This window comes from Onychostoma macrolepis, chromosome 07 (assembly GCF_012432095.1).
Source record: "Onychostoma macrolepis isolate SWU-2019 chromosome 07, ASM1243209v1, whole genome shotgun sequence".
In the NCBI taxonomy this organism is placed as follows: Eukaryota; Metazoa; Chordata; class Actinopteri; order Cypriniformes; family Cyprinidae; genus Onychostoma; species Onychostoma macrolepis.
This window is the reverse complement of record NC_081161.1, coordinates 24,144,024-24,163,681: the sequence shown is the minus strand read 5'-3', so window position 1 is coordinate 24,163,681 and position 19,658 is coordinate 24,144,024. Positions and strand designations below refer to the sequence as shown.

General features: G+C 36.3%; 2 protein-coding genes across 2 annotated transcripts in view; one reads left to right on the top strand and one right to left on the bottom strand.

The window, feature by feature from the left end:
• Nucleotides 1–218: 218 nt before the first annotated feature.
• On the bottom strand, nt 219–7,149 carry nom1 (nucleolar protein with MIF4G domain 1). The gene is made up of 12 exons (XM_058783614.1): nt 6,010–7,149; nt 5,461–5,573; nt 5,193–5,330; nt 4,003–4,060; nt 3,541–3,867; nt 3,243–3,353; nt 2,746–2,916; nt 2,440–2,561; nt 2,035–2,167; nt 1,531–1,662; nt 1,247–1,356; nt 219–911 (listed from the first exon to the last, which is right to left on the bottom strand). Exons 1-12 carry the CDS (start codon nt 6,970–6,972, stop codon nt 737–739), a joined length of 2,553 nt encoding a protein of 850 aa, XP_058639597.1. The 5' UTR covers nt 6,973–7,149; the 3' UTR covers nt 219–736.
• A 1,579-nt stretch (nt 7,150–8,728) lies between these two features.
• lmbr1 (limb development membrane protein 1) overlaps nt 8,729–19,658 on the top strand; it is a 39,883-nt gene continuing 28,953 nt past the window's right edge. Inside the window, exons 1-5 of the mRNA XM_058781488.1 lie at nt 8,729–8,962; nt 11,411–11,483; nt 12,380–12,419; nt 12,712–12,851; nt 14,743–14,846. Coding sequence (XP_058637471.1) covers nt 8,900–8,962; nt 11,411–11,483; nt 12,380–12,419; nt 12,712–12,851; nt 14,743–14,846 — 420 coding nt within the window. The 5' untranslated portion in view covers nt 8,729–8,899. The remainder of the gene's footprint in view (nt 8,963–11,410; nt 11,484–12,379; nt 12,420–12,711; nt 12,852–14,742; nt 14,847–19,658) is intronic.

The following is a 19,658-nucleotide window of genomic DNA, read 5'->3' as shown; positions in this document are numbered from 1 at the left end:
TCAGAGGATGAATCTGTTACCAGAGCAGACAATGAACATATGTGCATGGGAAATTAATGAAAAAATTAAAAATGAGAATGAAGCAAAAGAATGAATTACGTTATTCTTTTTTTCTGCTTGAGACATGTTTCTGTCTTACAAAAAACACTAAGAATTAATATGAAGCAGGCCATTGTGATTTTCTATTTCTATTTTGTATTTATACACAAATTGCTGTTTTAGAGACTTGATTTTTTTACTTTATTTTTATCATCATTATTTTTTGTGCATTTTCTGCTCTTACATTTTTCAAATGAAAGATTAGTTTGTCCTTTCATTACAGCGACTCTGACTTGCCATTAAAAAAGGCACATTATAATAAAACCATACATTTAAGCATAACACTTTCTCATAAGTACGTAGGTCTTTAAGTGAATAAAAAGTACAAAATGTCAGATATGCTAATTCCAAATCTGAAATTGTTGACATCTTACCCTAAAAATATAGAGCAGAAAAACTGAACATTGAGCTTTTGTAGTATGAAATTCTTTAAAACACACGAAAATTTATTTATATACTTTACATATTTTACGTTTTATTTTTGTACAAAATGCCAGAATTAATACAAAAATGCAGTAACATGTCAGTGATCTGCATGTGTAGTAAGGTCTGCATACAGGTTCGCATACTGCCCCCTGTAGTAATTCTCACTTTTTAAGTCTGATGCATTATGCACACATTTCTGTGTGCAAGAGCTCTATAGCTTAATTTTGGCATCCCGGGCCTCCATGGCTTTGGTGGCGACCTCAGCTCTATCCTTGAATACCTTGGCTTGCTCAGTTTCTTCAGTCTGGATGTTCCGGAGCAGAAAGTGACTGATGAAAAGCTTCAAGCCTTCCCGAAGTATTCCCAGCTTGGGGATTCCAGAGATCCTGGCACACAATGGTAGACACACAGGCAGATATTGACTCACTAGGCCACACACAAGCAATTTTATATGACTTCAGGATGTCCCACACATAGTCTTTTTAAAAACTTGCACTGACAAATTCCTATATTAAGCAATAATGTAACAATTGTTATAACTAACGAAGTCCACTTTTTCTTTATTTTTTCATTTAATATACATTGCTATTATGAAATTTGCCTCTGAAACAACACTAATTTTTAATTAGCGTTCACACTTTTGCAAAATCACAAACCACTGAACATTTATATATACATAATATGTACTATTATTCATTTTTGTAGTACTAAGAATACTCACCTGCCAAATATATTCACAAGATCTTCTGGCTCGGTTTCTTTAAGGAGTTTTGAGAGAACCTGCTTCAAGAATTTGACTTTGGGCTTATCCAGCTCCCCAAACTCAATAGCCTTATGAAAAGAAGAGAACAGGCAGAAAATTAAGCTGCCATTCATTAACTCATTTGTAAGCGATTCATAAAGAAGATGAAGAACAATACACATATATACTACAACATTACATACAAACCACAAACGCATTCTAGAATGTCTTCTTGGAGAGGGGTGGACTTTATCAAATATTACCTTAAGAATGGAAAGAGAGAGACACTTCCTGTGTAGAAGATGAGTGACCAGCTGGACCAGGTTACTGAAGCACCGACTGGAAAGGTTTGCCAGGTCTTTGAACTTGTCCCACAGACTAAACTGAAAAGTCATCTAAAAACCAGAAGAAAAGCAGAGAGGGTTAACATTTACAAAATGGATTATTATTCACCAATAGTAAACAGCTATACAAGCTACTAGGTTTTAAATGCTGCAGTATTAGATGTAAATGAACTGACATACATTAACGATATTCATAGATTTGCTTATTAAAAAGCTTATAGCTGAGTAATATTAAATCATAATATCAACAGCAATTTTAGCTAACTTAACCACTGGATCAAAGTACTGAAAAACATCTGAATGTTCTTAGCCTGAGCAACAGTTTTGTGTTAACAAGTTACACATACAAAACACTCCTAATGCAGTGAAACCAGTGACACCAGCACACAGTGAGAGCTAGGAATCACTGCTGTTCCACTCTACCTGGAACCGCCGGTCATGTGAGCAAAATTTCTCTGCCAGAACCGCATAGAATCTATTGAACATTTTCTCTTGCAGGCAGCAGTCCATCAGAACACGAACAATTTCCCGCTCTTGCTGGTCTTTCAATCCTAACCTGAGAAGACATGAATCCACTAAACTGGGTAAATAATGGTTTATGCCAAATATTACAAACATAGTACATCATGTTTGCAATACACAGTAATACACGTCTGTTAGACAGAAGAAAATTAAAGAACATTTTGTGTAATAACCTTACCTAAAATATTTGGACACTGATCAAAACTTGCAATCAAATTTGTCAACTGCTAAGAATCTCAAAAGGGCAACATGGCCACTGTCGCTGAAAATCAATGAGAATAAAAGACACAAACTATGCTGACAAACCTTAAAAGTTTCTCAAAGGCATCTAAATAGTCTTCACTTGACATAAGCACACAGAAAATGTTCCTCCTGATGTCAGTGTTCATTCTTTGTTTGCGTGCAAGCTCCAACATCTTTGCACTGTACTGCAAATTCATAAAGAGAAACAAAACAAAAAAAATTCAATGACAATTTCTGCATGGACCTTGACTCTCATAAAGGCCCATAAAACATGGCTAAATGGAGAGATTTTGATCATCTGAGCATTTAAATTACCGATGAAAACATTTGTAAATAAGCAAAAACATTTTTTTTTCTTTTTTCACTTACTTGTTCCCCTTTGGTGGATGGGGTAGCTGTCTTGTTTCCTTGGTCATCGATCATGGGTGCTCCACTCCAGGAAGATCCTACAATCCACCAACGGCCAACACGCTCAGCTTCCAGAAGATTGTCTAGTGAGACTCTCAACTTCATGTCACTTCCACCGGCACTGCTGTGAATCTTAAGAATGTTATGTTTAGTGCATAAGAAACAAGGTAACTGACTTCAAACACATTCCACCTTCCTGTAAAAATACTGTACAAAAGTCAGATCAATGTGACTACAATAAACTATGGAGTTAGTCTGACCCCTAGTGGACACAGTGAGAAGTATATTGAGCATAAAAAAATTTCAAATATTCATTTTACATATTACTTAGGGTTAATAATACAGATGAATATTAACTAGTTAACTGCTCTAAGCATTTCTGTATTGCAAGTCCACCTTATAAATTTAACAGTGTAAATAGCATAAGTAATGCAAATGAACATCAGTCATTTTCTCACCAAAGTCCTCTGCAGTTTCCTTAACTTCTCCAGAGGTTCAGAGTCATAACCTGGAATCTTCCTCATGTCATTGTTCTTCAGCGCCAGCATAGTCTCCAACATAAACCGAATCTGACAAGCAAGCCAACAGAATAAACGTCTGCATTTGAGACCAACTGCCAACCTCATTTATGATTCACCTCAGTTGCCCTCATTTGTAATTTGCTTTGGATTAATAAATAAATGATCAAAAGCAAATATAATATGATAATTCCTTAGCACCAGAAGACAGCTTCTTCACATGACAAAGGTGTCTTACCCTTGTTTGGTCTTGAAATCGCTCTCCTTCAGCGTTGGCTTTCCGCTGAGCCTCAGAGATCAGCTCCTTAAGAGCTAGCGGATCATCCTTTCTCAGAGCAAACCCAACGTTCTTCAGCACCAGCAGAATCAGTTCAACATCCTTCGCGCTGAAACGCGTCACCAGCTTCTTCAGAATGTCAAACACCAGGAGAGCATGGACCACATGGAAGTTGTAGAGGTGGGCAATTATGGACACCAAGTTGTCACATTCTTTGTCTGTAGCATCAAGCTGACTGTAGGTTTTATCAAACTGACGGACTACAGTCTCCAGAAAATTAGCTCCAACCTCAGGGAAAACAAGTGAGAAAGTGAGCAATTAGACAAAAATATACACTACGACAGAGATTCTTATAACAGTATGCCACTGAATGCAACATATTGCCATGATGACAAGTTTAATGTGAAGTAAAATATTAGATACCTCCAGGCCAACACTATAGTGAAGGACACTGACAAGAAGGATGTGCTCCATTAGAAGCCTGGAAGAGAGAGTGAGTGTTAGTTATAATAATTTACAAGTATTTATTAGTGTGTTGTTTTAAGGTCATATTTAATTTCTTGAGTGAGAATTTAAGTGAGCCAGGAAAAAGTAATGTTGTCAAGACAAACTTTGATGTTGACTTGAAGGGGTGGTTGATTATGATTTCACTTTTTTTAACTTTGGTTAGTGTGTGATGTTGCTGTTAGAGCATAAACAACGTCTGCAAAGTTACGCCGCTCAAAGTTCAATGCAAAGGGAGATATTTTCTGCCCCCCTACGAAAAAGGCTGGTAGGGACTACAACAAGCTCCTTACCGGGTCTGTGTCATGACTAACCCTAAAGTTTACATAAATGTTTACATATTTCTGAGGGAGGGGCTTCATAGAACCATGAAGTCAACAGACCGTTTTGACGAGAATGGAAATAGCGGTGCAGAATAAAGGTAAAATGTGTGAAAATAATGTTTTTTTAAAAACGAAGCATGAACATGTTACACTGCACTCCATAAACACAATCAAGCCTTCGAAAAAAGCTGATCAACCACCCTTTTAAGAAAGCCCAGCTAGAATGCTTCAAGCAGTTTAAATAGCTTGAAGTAATAAGTAGCTTAAAACTGGGCATCACACACTAAATAAACTGAGAATCACAAAATACCAAACTTTCAAGTCATTCAGAACACAACAAAATCATGCAGAAACATGTGGCTTGTTGCTAGGAGGTACGTGACAAATAAAAACAATACGTATTCTAAAATTGGCTCAAAATATCAAACATGTTTGATGTTGTCGGACTAGATGGAATCATAGTCTGAAGGTAAAAAATCTGAATCTGAGCCCATCACAAACAATACTCTGCGAAACCTGTAAACTCAGACTGGCTCTGACTTTCAGCAACTAGTGTTTACGTGTCCATCGTCCAGATCTGGGCAAAAGCTGTTCTCAACGGTTTGAAGGTCTGAGCCTAATTTGGTGGACGTGGCTTGAATGCTCTAGGGTCTTACGTCTCAGAAGAAGAATATTAAGTTAAAATAGAATATCAGCAAGTTCATTTTCTCAAAACAATATACATTTAATACTAAAGTGATTATCAAAGAGTCAGTTAGTAAATGAAGTCATTATTGAAAGGGTAACCTTTCAGGCATGAGAGCAGGTGTGACGCAGGCAGCCAGCAGAATGTCAGTGAGTGTTTCGTTCATGTCCTTCCTGCTGGTGCTCATGTACAGCTCTTCCAACTGACTGCTGATGGATGCCATATTGGGCTGACTCAACCTGTTGAACAGAGGACAGGGTTATCAAACTGGCTGAATTTCACTTGGTTTGCCAAAGACTATTTATTTTTAAAAACAAATCTTCTTCAAATTGTGCATTCATGTAGCCTATACCTTCCATGGTACCTTACCTGTTTATCAGACCTTTCACAGTGCGCTTCAGTTTCTCCAGCTCAGCTTTGCGTTTGCTGTCCATGGCTTCTCGTAAGTGAGGGGGAACATACTTGCCTGCTGTGGCAGGATTCTATATAAAGAAAACAAAACACAAATATTAGCTTCAAATCATTCTTCTGATGAACATGCAATGTGGGGGTAAAAAGAAAAATATCCAATACTGACTTAATGACACTGAATAATGGAATAATGACACTGTGTTCTGTAGAGCTGCTTTATAGTTGAATTAAGTCGTCTTTCACGATGGATGAAATAAATTTCATCAACATCGAACTAAATTGAGCTGAATAATGACACTATTGTCTTTGGTTGAGCTGTTTCGCAGCTGAAATCGAATTTATTCCATAACTGATTAATTTTGCAACATTATCACTGTTCATTTTGTGTTTATTACTGTGAAGCTGCTTTGAAACGATTTGTAGTTGTATAAAGGGTTACATAAATAAATGTGATTTGAGCATTAGGGAGAGTTAAACTTAAATAATAATAGATTTAGAATGACATACGGGCTCCTGGCTTTCAGGTGTTTTTTGTTCAGAGTCAACTTCCTCCCCATCATCATTTATCTCTGATGCATCTGTATCCTCCTCTTCTTCATCTCCTTCCACCTCATCTTCTATCTGGTTGTCATCTTCTACACCCTCCTCTTCTTCCATCCGTGCATCACCCTCTCCATCTCCTTCCTCTTCATCAGTGTCACCTTCATCCTCGCTGTCTTCTATGTTCTCATCATCTGTCATTTGCCCGTCGCTGTCCTCGTCCAACACATCAAAGTCATCTTTAGCTTTGTCAATGTCCATTTCTTCATCACTCTCATACAGTCCTGTCGCAGATGCTCCAGGCTCAAGAATCCCTAAAATGTAATCGAGTCCATCGCTGGTGAATGACTGAGGTAGACTCTTTTTGTTCTTTCTTTTATTCAGCCCAAGGCGTTTCTCTAATCTCTTTATTTCTTTGTCCTCTTCGATATTCGCCTCTAATAGAGTCCGCTTTCTGCTCTCGTGCAGACTAGATTTCTTTATCTGTTTTGGCAGATCTTCGGAGAAGTGGACTTTCCTTTTTGTCGTCTCTTCTTCAACGTCTTTAGTATTAACACTGTCTTTATTTGCCTTCTGCTGTTTCTGAGCGGCATTTTTAAGATTTCCAGTCGCCTTCAGGGCTGGTTTCTGTGTCTTCTCCTCCTCCTCAGCAGGAGTATTTGGAGCAGTTTCCTCGCTGGGATCCTGCAGTGACTGACCCATGTAGTGACTTTTCTTTTTGGCTTTCTTAAACTTACGTTTCTCTTTGCGCAGCTCTTTTCTAGCTTTTTTCTTCTTTACAAATAATCCTCTTTGGTCGCTTCCATTTTCACCGAGACCGCCTTTGCTCTTCACAAAGTTATTAACAGAATCCATGAATTTCTGGAGTTTATCCCTGTGTGTTGGCTTTCCAGCTTTCCCTTTGCCCTTGCGCTGCGCCTTTGTCTTCATTTTCTAAGTGAAATATATCTGGCGGTGCGAATATACTTTATTTATTGTAAACGGTTGCGTGTTTACAGACTGAATATCGCAAATTATCCTATGAAAGCTCTCAGAAAAGGCAACACATGTAGAAACTGGAGGTCGCCATTGATGTCGCTTCTTCGTTAGACGTTATGACAGCAGAGAGAAGAAAATTGAGGGGCTTTATCGCCATCTACTGAGTTTGAACGTAACGTTACTTGTCGAAATATGAATTAACAATTTAAAAACAAGTATATGTGCGTTTATTTAAACTACATAAACATATTAAGATTTTGTTTCTAATACATAGGCCTCTTTTCATCTTGGAGACACCAGTAGCCTAGACATTTGCTCATAACCTGATATAGGCTACTATTTTATGCCTACAGCAGCATTATATTATTACTAGTATTAGTAGTAGCATTGACTGGATTGATAGTTACATTTATGGATGGATTATTGGTAGTGGAAGCAGTAGTACTGTAGAGGATACAAGTCTTTTTGCGTAAGCTTCCTAGCTTCCTTGTGTACAGAGCTGGTTAGATTACTTATAAATTGTGATCTGTTACTGATTCCAAATTACATGACAAAAATTGTAGTTAGTAACGTAATCCATTACATTACACATTTTAGGTAACATCAGACTAGATTACTTTTAGTTACTCTTGACCTAACTTGTTCATCACATTGATTTAAATAGGGTAATCTTGTACCATATTGATATAAAAATACAAAGAGAAAGAAAATATATTCCATTTGTTGTTATCAGCATTAAACATTATATTACATCAAGGTTTCCCAAACTGGGTTGGTGAGTTTACTGAAAAGCTAATAATTAATTAAATGATAAAAATGTTAAATTAAAACAAATCATTTTAAAATGAATTAAAATAAAAGACTTACTGAAAAAATGAAATATTTTATTTGTTTACCTGCATGTCATGATGTGACCATAACCAATGTCAGAGAACCAGGAACATGCAAATGTAATACTTCATTATTAAAATATTTATATTAAAACCTCAGGGGTAGGCCTACTTCAAATAAAAATATATTAGGTGCAAGAGGATCAGATAACAATATAGTTGGTGAATTTGTTTGAAAGATAAACAAAAGTAACACATGGCAAAATAACAGAATGAGTGATAATTCAAATAAAAATGAACATGTTCATCAGTAGTTGATGCACTTCTTAAACCTGAAATGATTTTTGTAAATCCAGTGATCAAATGCTGTGTAGACTGACTGTGACAGTGACTAATGACTGATCTTTGTATGAAGTCCACAAAACTGAAGACTTTCTGAGTATTTATAAGCCATAGGCTATTTAGAACGAAAAATTTAAAAAATGAAAAAGAGGAATTAGGGAGAATCAATAAATTATGGATAAAATATTGCTATTGTATAAATATATGTAATCATGTAATCCATAAAAAAGTAACTAGTCTGATGATTACAAGTATTTTAAAATGTATTTTAATCTAAATTATGTCTACTTTATTTTTAGTGATCTTAAATTACCTCTAGCCTACTTATTTTTTGGAATCTGATTATTTAATCCATATTACATGTAATCAGTCATATATCAGGAAACGTCAGACCTGTCCAAAACAACGCTGAACAAATTTTGGATTATGTAAATCTTACATATGATTCGACTTTATTCTCAGTGACAGCGCACCTGTGCGCGTGAAGCCTCTTGTCCTGTCGTGTGTCGCTGAATGATGACGCAGTATATTTTGACTGTGTTTTGGTGGTTTATTTGGCGCTGAGACGCGAGTGCTGTCAGTCAGTCAGTCAGTCAGTCGAGCTCTACTCCGGTGGTCTGGTTATCTCACAGAGGTGCTTTCTCTTTCAGCGAATGGAATCGCCACAAAAATGCGTTGCTAATGAATGTGTTTCTGCAATATGAAGAATGGAAGAAGACGATGTGACGATTAGAGAGCAGAATTTCCACAGCCAAGTGCGCGAGTACATTGTGAGTACAGAGAGACTGATTAGAGTACAACACACTGACCGTGTTTGCGCACTGTGTTCCTCACTTCAACTCGCATCTAGCCTCATTTACGTATATTTCGTAAACTGAAAAGATGAATGAGTTTGCTGTTATTGAAATGTATCATAATTTCTCAGTAGAAACCGTAGTTATATGAGGGGTTCATTAGGCTAGTTAGCTTACAGCTAGCATGTTAGCTTGTCGTTAGTTACAGTACTGAGCGAATTAATCCCTTTCTGTGGCTGTTGTGGCACATTTGATCCACTATTGTTGTATATATATTTATGCATGGTGCTCTTTGACTGTCATGTTTTTGTGACATTTTATTGGATCTCTAGTAGAATTAGAGCAGATGCAACATTCAATGACAATTATGTGGTAGTTGAACCAGTTGAGTTACGTTAATCATAACGGTTCTACACTGACAGCTTGTTTACTGTTGTTGGTGTACACATGAGCGTTGCAGATTTGCAGTGTTTATTTTGGGTGTCAGGATGTAATGTGTCTCTCCTTCCTGCTTAGGCAAACCTGTTCTTATGTGTCAGAGATGAATGGATTGCATGATCTGCAAGCGATTAAATATCACGAATTAATCTGTTAGTGCTAACTGGCATGTCTGACTGAACAAATTTTGCAGCCTTTGCTTGTAAGAACAACCAAAAAATCTTTAGTGCTGTTTCTGCCTTCTAAATGAATATCAGGGTTGAACTGAATGAATTGGTGGTCAACCTTGTTCTTGATCCACATTTTAAATTACCAAGAAAGTGTTTCTGTAGTGTAGAGAGTGAAGCAATGAAAGGCATTAACAAAAGAAATTCACTTTGTCTCACTGATGCAGTTTTGAAAATTAAATTTATTTTTCTTATGATAGTAGTCATTTTATGTAACACCTGACATTTCAGTTGAAATTTGACCTTTAACTTTAGAGTGAATGTAGAAATATGTGCAGTGTCTTTCAGAGAGTTTAATTACTTTTTGTGTGTAGAAGTGAGATAGCTGTTATCAGCTGCATACAATGTAAGTTAGTCTAATGAAAGTCTGTGCCATGCAGAGATATCTGCTTTTCTTGCTCTTTAGCAATGCTGTGATGATAATGGGCAAGCAGTTTCTAAACTGTCCCATTTCTGGATTAGTTTAGATGAAATTGAAATACAATAATCTTGACAAATTTGGGCCTTTACCAAACAAATAATCTATTTTATAAAGCTGTTTTGTCTACAGTCAGAATTCAGAATTCAGTCAGTCACTATTCTTTGTTTATTAAACATGGATTTTCATAAAGGTGATTGATTGTGCTATGATCTCTGTTGCTGCTTAATAGGTTCTGAGTGGTTATTAATGCAGGACTTAATAATAAGAATGGTCTAATGGCTCAGAGCCATCCTGACATTGTGAGACTCGTAATCGTCTTGGAAACATCAGTTTGAATTGTTTGAAAATTATAAACGAATACATAATGCTTTGAATCAATAACATTATTCCTGTGAACTTTCTAGCTGTTGGAGGAAATGGAAAAACATTTATGTATTGTAAATATATATTTTAAAATAAGCCATGTTTAACGATAAATATAAATGAAAAAAAAAAAATTAATTTTGAGTGCCGTCTTCCAGTGGAGCACACTAAACGTGTGTGGTTCACTCTGCAAAGGATTATGCATATTATTTATGCTTTAATAAAAGTTATTTGTGATACTTCACCCTGTTGTAGGTTTATTTTCATGGTGGAGCACACAGCACTTAGTTGCATTTATGTAATGCAGAACTCTGTTAGTGCTCTGTAGTTCTTTGAGGTTACAAGCAAGGTGTAATATGAGCAAATGTTAAAGCATGAATGGTATTTTTACATATGCACATCCATCAGTTCATCCTCTTAAAATAAACTCCAGTCTCCTGGACACTCTCTGGTGATTCATGCCATATAACATTGCTATAGATTACAGATCAGCATATTACTGATGATTAAAACAGAGGTAGTTTATTTTGTCTTTCAGTAGGACTAGTACTGCTTATAAATACAGGCAAGACATAAATTTACATTTACATTTAGTCAGTTAGCAGATGCTTTTGTCCAAAACGATTACAAATGAGGACAATGGAAGCAATCAAAATCAACAAAAGAGCAATGATATGCAAGTGCTATGACAAGTCTCAGTTAGCCTAACGCAGTACACGTAGCAAGGTTTTTTCTTCTTCTTTAAATTATATAATAAATAGACTTGCGTTTGGAATCTATGAATTTCTAGACGCACAGTACACAAAATCTTACTTTGGTAAAATTTTCTAGTCTACTCAGTTTCAGTTGATTTAAGATGCTGCTTTTAGTTAAAAAGGGTATAAATGAAAATTTTACAACGTAAAAACCCTTGTAGAACAGACGTATTAAAAAAAAAACAAAAAAAAAACACCATCTCGTTCCATGTGTTTCTAGGTCTGCTTCCTCCTGTTTGCAGTGCTGTACATTGTGTCGTACTGCGTCATCTCACGCTACAAGAGAAAAAGCGGTAAGTACCATAGTTCTGTTTCTGATCAAACTGTTGCACTATTTAAATGCAGTAGTATTTATAATATTTACTTTGTATAACTATATTAATGTTTAATATTTATCTATATTAATATTTACTATTTATGACTTAATAATTCCTGTGAGCTTCTCAGATTAAGTTTAGATCAAATTACTAGCCTAGGACACTTTGACTGATAGTAAGTGTGCTTGCTTGCACACTTTTAAGGGGTTTACACCTTTTAGAACTCTATAGTACACTTCCTTTTGAGCATTTTTCAACTCCATAACACAAGGCACTGCCACCTCCAACCCTCCTTACACAAACAGTTACGAGGACAAATTTAGTTCCTGATCAGGTCATGCCCTCCCATTTAAAAGTAGCATAACTAACGTCAGCTAACCCCTGTGGAGAGCGTCGATCGCAGGTGAAAGTAGGTTGTTCTTATGCCTCCTGTCTCTAAAAGCGCTTTCTATTCATCTCTCTCTTACCCTTTCTTTTTTTTCCTTTAACCCTTTTTTTTCTTTTCTTTTTCTTTTTTCTTTGACTCTTGATAGCCTCCATCTGGCTGGGTGATTGTAAAGGTTTATTCACACGTTTGTGATTTATGATTAACCGGTATTGTTTTCCAGTAGCTTTCAGTTAAATGAAGAGAGATCATGCCTTAGACTTATTAAACCATCTGTCACGGTTCTGTGTCCTCTGTAGCTGAGGCTGTTTGTGTTACAAATTCACAGTAAAGAACTTTATGCTGAATTCAAATACAACAGCTGACAACGATTGTCAGAGCATCACAGCACTATGCACTAGGAACATAATCTCTATCAAACACAGAATGACTTTGAATCTGTGTCTACTTTATTGGTTGATTTTATGTTGTTCTCTTATGCCAACAGATGACCAGGAAGATGAGGATGCCATCGTCAACAGAATATCGTGAGTTGTTTGATACGGACCATATCGGGCATGATAACAAGTACAAGTTCTTTTTATAGTGCATTTAAAGGATCCAGTTATATACAACTTAATATCAGAGAAACTTTAGTCTAACATTTTCTTGTAAAATCTGCCACTGTACCTTCAATTGTAGTCACTTGTGTTTTCTTAATGTAACACCATATTATTATATCGTTACATCACATTAAATGTGAAAATAAAACTGATTAAAAATCATTAACATAATAATGTATAAAAAATGTTGACACACTTTTCACTGCTTTTTTCTCAGTATGTACCTGTGTACATTCACACTGGCAGTGTCTGGAGGGGTTGTCCTTCTCTTACCGTTTTCTATAATCAGTAATGAGATCCTGCTCTCCTTACCAAAAAACTACTACATACAATGGCTCAATGGATCACTCATTCATGGTCAGTATCACACCTTTTTATTTTAATTGTATATGTTACTTAACAAGTAGTCTTACATAAGGCTGTACCCTATTGTCTGTCATGCATTAGGTGACATTCACAGACGAATTAACGTTGCAACCCTCTACATTGCAAGTAAATGATTACTAAATCGTCACTCTGGGCGACTAAATGACGTCTAATATTAGCCACTGGCTAATAAGTTCTCAGATTTTACTCGGCAGTGTGTGAGTTGGAGGCCAAGTATATAAGTTTAGCACAGATGTATTTTAACTCGCCGAACACTATGACTGAGCGCTTCGGAGTTTCACTCTCCGTCAGGCGATCTGTGCTATTTTTCAGTTCATCTGAATGAATGGGCAGCGTACCTGTGTTTGACGTACAGTAAACTTTAGTGTGAAGGCGCACGACTCGCCGTCGCACACGCAAAGAAAGATACACAGCGAGAGAGTCTTGCATAACATGCAGAATTGACGCACTACATGTAAACGATATTCTTTGTTGTATTTTCCTGTCAAAATAACAGCGTTCCTTTTGGAATTCTTCAGCTTTTAAGAACTGCCGGTGTTGTGCCGAAATCTGCACTCCTGCCAGATTATGCATCCCCTCTTTGAAATCGCTAACTGATTGCCTAATCCCAACCCCACCCCTAATCCTGACCCCTCCCCCACACCTACTCCTAAACCTACCAATACTAGGGGATTCATAATCTGGCAGGGTGCGGAATTCGGTACGACACCGGGTTCTCTGGTAGTGGGCGGAACTAATGCGCTATACCTATTGTCTTCCCTGTTTTGATTTCAGCGAATCAGTTCGAGCGAACGCAGACAACCTGATTAATATTCATGATCCAGCAGCTCATTAATCCTTATTGCTTTTTATATTGTTCTTATTAATAGAATTCTTCTTCTTCCTCTTCTTCTTCTTCTTTTTATTATTATCATTATTATTATTATTATTATTATCTTATCAGTATTATTGTTTTTTTTTTTTTTTACAGAAACACTGAATGACCAAAAAAGCACCACCACCAGTCCTAAGTTCAGTTAAAATGACTAATATGCATTCATACATGGTTACCAAGTTTTAATTCTAATTACTAAAGTTCTATCAATAAATAATAGGCCTACTTGATTATCATATTATAATGCTTGACTGACTGATGTTAAGAGTATACTTTCAGATATTTAAAAAGCTATACAGCTATATACACACAAACACATATAGCTGTATAGCTTTTTAAATATCTGAACGTGTATATATATATATATATATATATATATATATACATACGCATACATAGTATATCAGTCTGGCAAGTAAACTAAAAAATTTACTAGCCAATAGCGATTCAATTGCCAAGGTGTCCGTAGAGGGTTGCGTTGCTTTTGTTCTGGTAACGGTTTAATTTGTTCTTCCGAATACGCATTACATTATTTGTCCTTACCTTGATAATTTTAATCTAAATTAAAAAGTTTCATTTGTGTGCTTCATAGAGATTGTTTATTAAAATGATGTACTGAACAATTTATACAGTATTTAATTTTGTTGCTGAGGCCATACTCCCGTTTATAATAATTTCAATAGGGCTGAAGTATTTTTCTCCTTAGCTTCAGTCATGGCCACAAGGTGGTGTCATGTGTCTATTTTTTTGTGTCCGTTTCTGTTAAACTAACATTTTGAGAGAGGATTTTCATTGATTTTGGAGGAAAAATCTATGCAATCGATTTAAACGTGGTAAACCAACTAAAACTATTATTAAATTAGACAAAATGTTTAATGAACAAGGGATGGGGGATTGTTTTCCAATTGCTGTTATTATGTAAAATTATATTAACCAGGTTCGTTTTTTTAACTTTAAAGTTGAATAAACTGATTTCTCTTTCTTTAGGCCTGTGGAACCTTATGTCCCTTTTTTCAAATCTCTGTCTCTTTGTGCTGATGCCTTTTGCCTACTTCTTCCTGGAGTCCGAGGGCTTCGCTGGTTCGAAAAAGGTATTTGGTTATGTGTGTTTGTGTGTTTTCTGCAAGCTTGAGGCTGTGAGATTATATTATGTATAGGATACATAAGATGCTAAAGACATTTTTACACATTTGTACAAACCAATACTCCCAGGTATGTGCACTTACTCACCCTTGCTTGGTCAAACACGCACACACACGGTTTTATGTGTGACCCTTTTGATTTCAGCCACTCCCCCACCCTAAAAAGATAAAAGTTCAAAAGCAGAGCGCTCTTAATTCTGCAGCTCATTCAACCTTATGTCATTAGTCACTCAAACAAGGGTTGTCACCGGTGCTCATAGAGACCGTAAACCAGCAAACACTCAGCGTCACAATAGAGCGTGCAGATGAAAATGAAAGGGTGGGAGGGAATGCATCAAGTTGCCCTCTGTCTTACTCTCATCACAGTTTGAAGTCGCTCCTGGTTTATGTCCCTTCTGGCAAAGCTACATAAAGATTAGTTGCTACTGTAGTTTATGAGGGCTGCACTCATTTGTACGGGAGCGAGGCGTACTGCTTCGTTTTGTCTCGTTTGCACCATGACTGTTTCTGGCCATTGATCAACCAGAAACGCAGGAGAGAGGGAAGCACTGCTTTATGTTGGCCTACACGTCTCAGAATGACCGGCGCGCGTGTGTGTGTGTGTGTGTGTGTGGCGAAAGAGAGGAAACGATCAGAAACTGCCGCTTGTATGAAAGCCCCCTGCTGATACAGGGAAGGGTTAAGTCGTCAACCGTAGAAGCCCATAAAAGCAAGATTTCATGTTTTCTTTTTAAGTATAAAGTCAAATGGCCTGCTTGTGCCAGTCTCCATGTCAGATGGTTAAATGGGGACGTGTATATGGCAAATTACATTCAGTAACTGGAGGAAATGAAACTGGGTAGTTTGTTAAAAGCTTGTGAGAGCTGTAGCTGGTAAGTTTTATGGACCAGTGTTTGTATTAGTACTTCATCAAATGTAATAAACAAAACCAAAAATCTGTGGGGAAAGAAAGTGTGTGACTGGACTGCTTTCTCTCCCTCTTTCTTGCTCTCTCTAGAATTAATTGGAATAATAATTTATTATGTTTTTGAACAAAAGTTTCTTATTCTCACCAAGGCTGCATTTATTTGACCAAGAAAACAGTAAAACATCAATATTGTGACATTTTTACAATAATAAAAAAAAAACTGTTCTATGTTTGAGTATATTTTAAATATAACATGTTCTTGTGGCAAAGCTGAATTTTCAGCACCATTACTCCAGTCTTCAGTGTCACATGATCCTTCAGAAATCATTCTAATATGCTGATTTTGTGCTCAAGAAATATTTCTCACTATCAATGTTGAAAGCAGTTGTGCTACTTAATATTTTTGTGGAAAGAAATAATATTATTATTCAAAAGAGATGCATTAAATTTATCAAAAGTGTTAGTAAAGATATTTGCAATGTTATATTCTTTAATAGTGTATTTAGATATTTTTTCTTTTGAACTTTCTATTCATTAAAGAATCCTGAGAAAAAAAAGAAAAAAAAAAGGATCACAATTTCCACAAAAATATGAAGCACTTTGTAACTACCGAACTGGATGCTTCACCTTTTTTCAACATTGATAATAAAGCATATCAAATTACAAAACAGCATATTAGAATGATTTCTGATGTATCATGTAAATATGTGAAATTTTAGTTTTGCCATCACAGGAATAAGTTTCATTTTAAAATATAATCAAATATAAAACTTTTTTTTTTTTTTTTTTTAAATTGTAAAAGTATTTCACAGCATTACTGTTTTTACTGTATTTTTGATCAAATAAACACAGGCTTGGTGAGCATAAGAGATATTTCTTTAAAAAATAGAACATAAACATAAAAAACATAAAGATCTTATATATCTTATTTAGATTGCTCTTTGAACCTTTCAATGTACACACAAAGCTTGTAAGGGTGCTCTGGATAGACAGATATGTGTGTGTGCAGCCTGGGCCTGTAGTTCTGATTTTGTCCAACAGATGGCAGGATTATGATTTCAGTAAGAAAGAGCTTGATGCCCCAGTCAGTGTAACATTAAAAAAATCCAATGAGAAGGTCCTTATGGCCTCCTAATTCTCTACGATGCACATGGAGATAGCACACGTAAAATCTATTGGTTATTATCACAGAGTGCAAATGGACATCACCTAACTGATTCCTTAGGAATGACATGAACCTTGAACATGCTAAAAATGATCACATCTTTCTCTCTGTGTGTGTGTGTGTGTGTGTGTGTGTGTGTGTGTTTGACAGTCTCTTCCTTTGTAGTCTGTCTACAATAGGGCTGATATTTATTTTTGAGATGTGATTCTGGCTCCCAGGCTTTGCTTGCTAAGGCCGTGACACTGCGTATTTACTTTGCCTGCGCCCCATTCTATACCCGTTTCTATGACAACATATGAGTTTCTCTATTTTGACGGGAAAAGGCGCAACACTGGATTGGATAATAGCCTCCATAGTCAAGCCTTAGAAAGCATGAATGTTTGTATGTATTGAGATGTTTCTTGCGAGGTTTACTTGAATGCAAATATGTGTGTGCACCATTCACTACCATCAGCACTGCGACATACTAGAGGGACTTATTAGTTTGACTGTTGCATTGGATGTGATTTAGTCCTTTTAAAAATTATTGCCTGTTTGCCTTTTCTATTTCTTTTGGAGTCATTTCTTATTTTATCACTCTTTTAAACATTTTCTTGACTTTTAACGTCCTGCTGTTTGTGTTCTTGACAAACCCCAGATTAGTTCAGAAGCCGTTCTCAAAGGTCTTATTTGTTAGACACCTCACGCTAACAAGAAAAAGATGGTGACACTGTAGGAAGAGGGATAAAAAGAGAATGAAACACACCCACAAACTTCAAAAGTACTGAAGTGCCTTCCTTAAGTCATATATCCTGTTTTCTCGTCATTTTGACGGGCTTCTAATGTATTAGTCAGAATGGCACATCAATGGCTTGTGTGTGTGTGTGTGTGTGTGTGAGTGTGTGTGTTGATACACAGTGATTCATGTCCCCTGTGTGTTCTGCGCTCTGTTTTGTGTCTCTGACACTGCTTTCAGTGTAGCAGGCTTAAAAAGAAGGTAATGACTACTGTTCATGCTAAGCCTTTATTGATGAGAGTCAGTTCATGGAGAGGAAATCATAATGGACAAGGGAAATACACTGCATGTTTGTGAACTTTTCTATTATTTTGTCTACAAGATCAGAGATTCGAATTTTGTTCAAACTCTTCCTGCAGTCAAACTCTTTGGGAAAATCTCTCTTTCTATTTTCCTTCTTCAGACTGACATGCACTAAACATTAATGACATTTAAAAGATGTGTCTTTATTATATTCTATTTTTGCTTGTTACGCAGACATTGATTTGGAGAATGAGAGAGCAGTTTGTGACCCTGACGCTGACTGAGGGTGTGTAAGGTCAGGGAGAGCCCTCTTAGAGTGAATCAGACTAATAAAACATGCGTGAATGCAAACACCCGTTTTTCCATCAATATCTCTACCCTTGTCTCTCTCACACATACATACATTTCTTGGAAGTAAACATGATATTAGCAGCTGTCCGATTAGAGTATACTGCAATATGTGTGTATGTGAAAGAGTGAGAAAGAAAGAGAGAGTGTGTGTGTGTGTGTGAGAATGGACTAGATGCTGAATATTTTAGAGTTGCTATATTAAGCAGTGCTCACATTTAGATGGGCAAGAGAAGAAGAGCTCAAGCCATCTCTGGCTTTTCTGCCACCTCTCTCTCTTCATCTTGGCTATACGTCTCTCTTTTCTTGGCTGTATTTGTGTTCTTGCTTCCAAATACATTGAGAGGTCTGTACTAGTTACTTTAGCAAAATAGCCTTGTGACAAAATAGCCTGATATGAGGCAGATGTTGTTCATCAGGAAGTCACTTGGAGGTGCTCTAGATTCTCTTAATATCAAGAAGAGCTATTAAATACTGCACATATACAAAGTGCATGTTAAGTGTTTAAAGGAATCAGGGAATGTAGACGCTTGAAAATGTGTGAAAGGGACAGTTGAAGGGAAATAATCTTCATGGTCAGATGTGTATTTTTTTGGATTACATATTTATTGCTTGTAAATGTTGTACATGCTTGTAGTTCAGTTTGTCACTTGTATCTACTGTCATTGTGAGTGATGGATGTGTACACTACCATTCAAATGTATGAGATTGGTAAGATATTTTGAAAGTCGTCTCTTATGTTCACCAAAGCTGCTTTTATATGCTTAAAATACAGGAAAATATCAATATAATGTATTAGTACAATTTAAAAAAAATGTTTTCTATTTTAATGTATTTTAAATGTAATTTAATATGTAATTTATTCCTGTGATGCTGAAGCTGAATGTTTAGCAGCCGTTACTCAAGTGTCACATGATCCTTCAGAAATCATTCTAATGTGCTGATTTGCTGTGACTTTCTTATTTTCAATATTGAAAACAAGTTGTGTTGCTTCCTAATTTCATGGAAACCATGATACATTTAATGCATCATTGCCAAATAAAAGTATTAATTTCTTTCCAAAAACCTTGGAACTTTTGGCATTTGTGTGTTTTCTGCACAGTGAAAGATCAGACTCATCACAGTGTTGCAGTTTACAAACACTTGCAGTCACCAACATCAATATGTAGGTTCGGCGGGAACAAGTAAATCAAGAGTGGAGTTAAATGCCACACATAAGGCACTTACTGACCCAGAAAAAACTCCTAATAGTTTCCAGATGAGCCTCTGGAGTTAATCTCAGACAGTAGCAGCCACCTTTTTCATTTTAGCCGCAAACTCTGA

Bases quoted from the DNA above. Each gene is read 5' to 3' on its own strand.
- nom1 (XM_058783614.1), bottom strand. From the start codon at position 6,972: ATGAAGACAAAGGCGCAGCGCAAGGGCAAAGGGAAAGCTGGAAAGCCA. The intron at 3,354-3,540 runs GTAAGACACCTT...CTTGCTTGTCAG, and splicing joins GATTTCAAGACCAAACAAGG to ATTCGGTTTATGTTGGAGAC. The intron at 2,168-2,439 runs GTTTGTCAGCAT...ATGTCTTCTCAG, and splicing joins GCCTTTGAGAAACTTTTAAG to GTTAGGATTGAAAGACCAGC.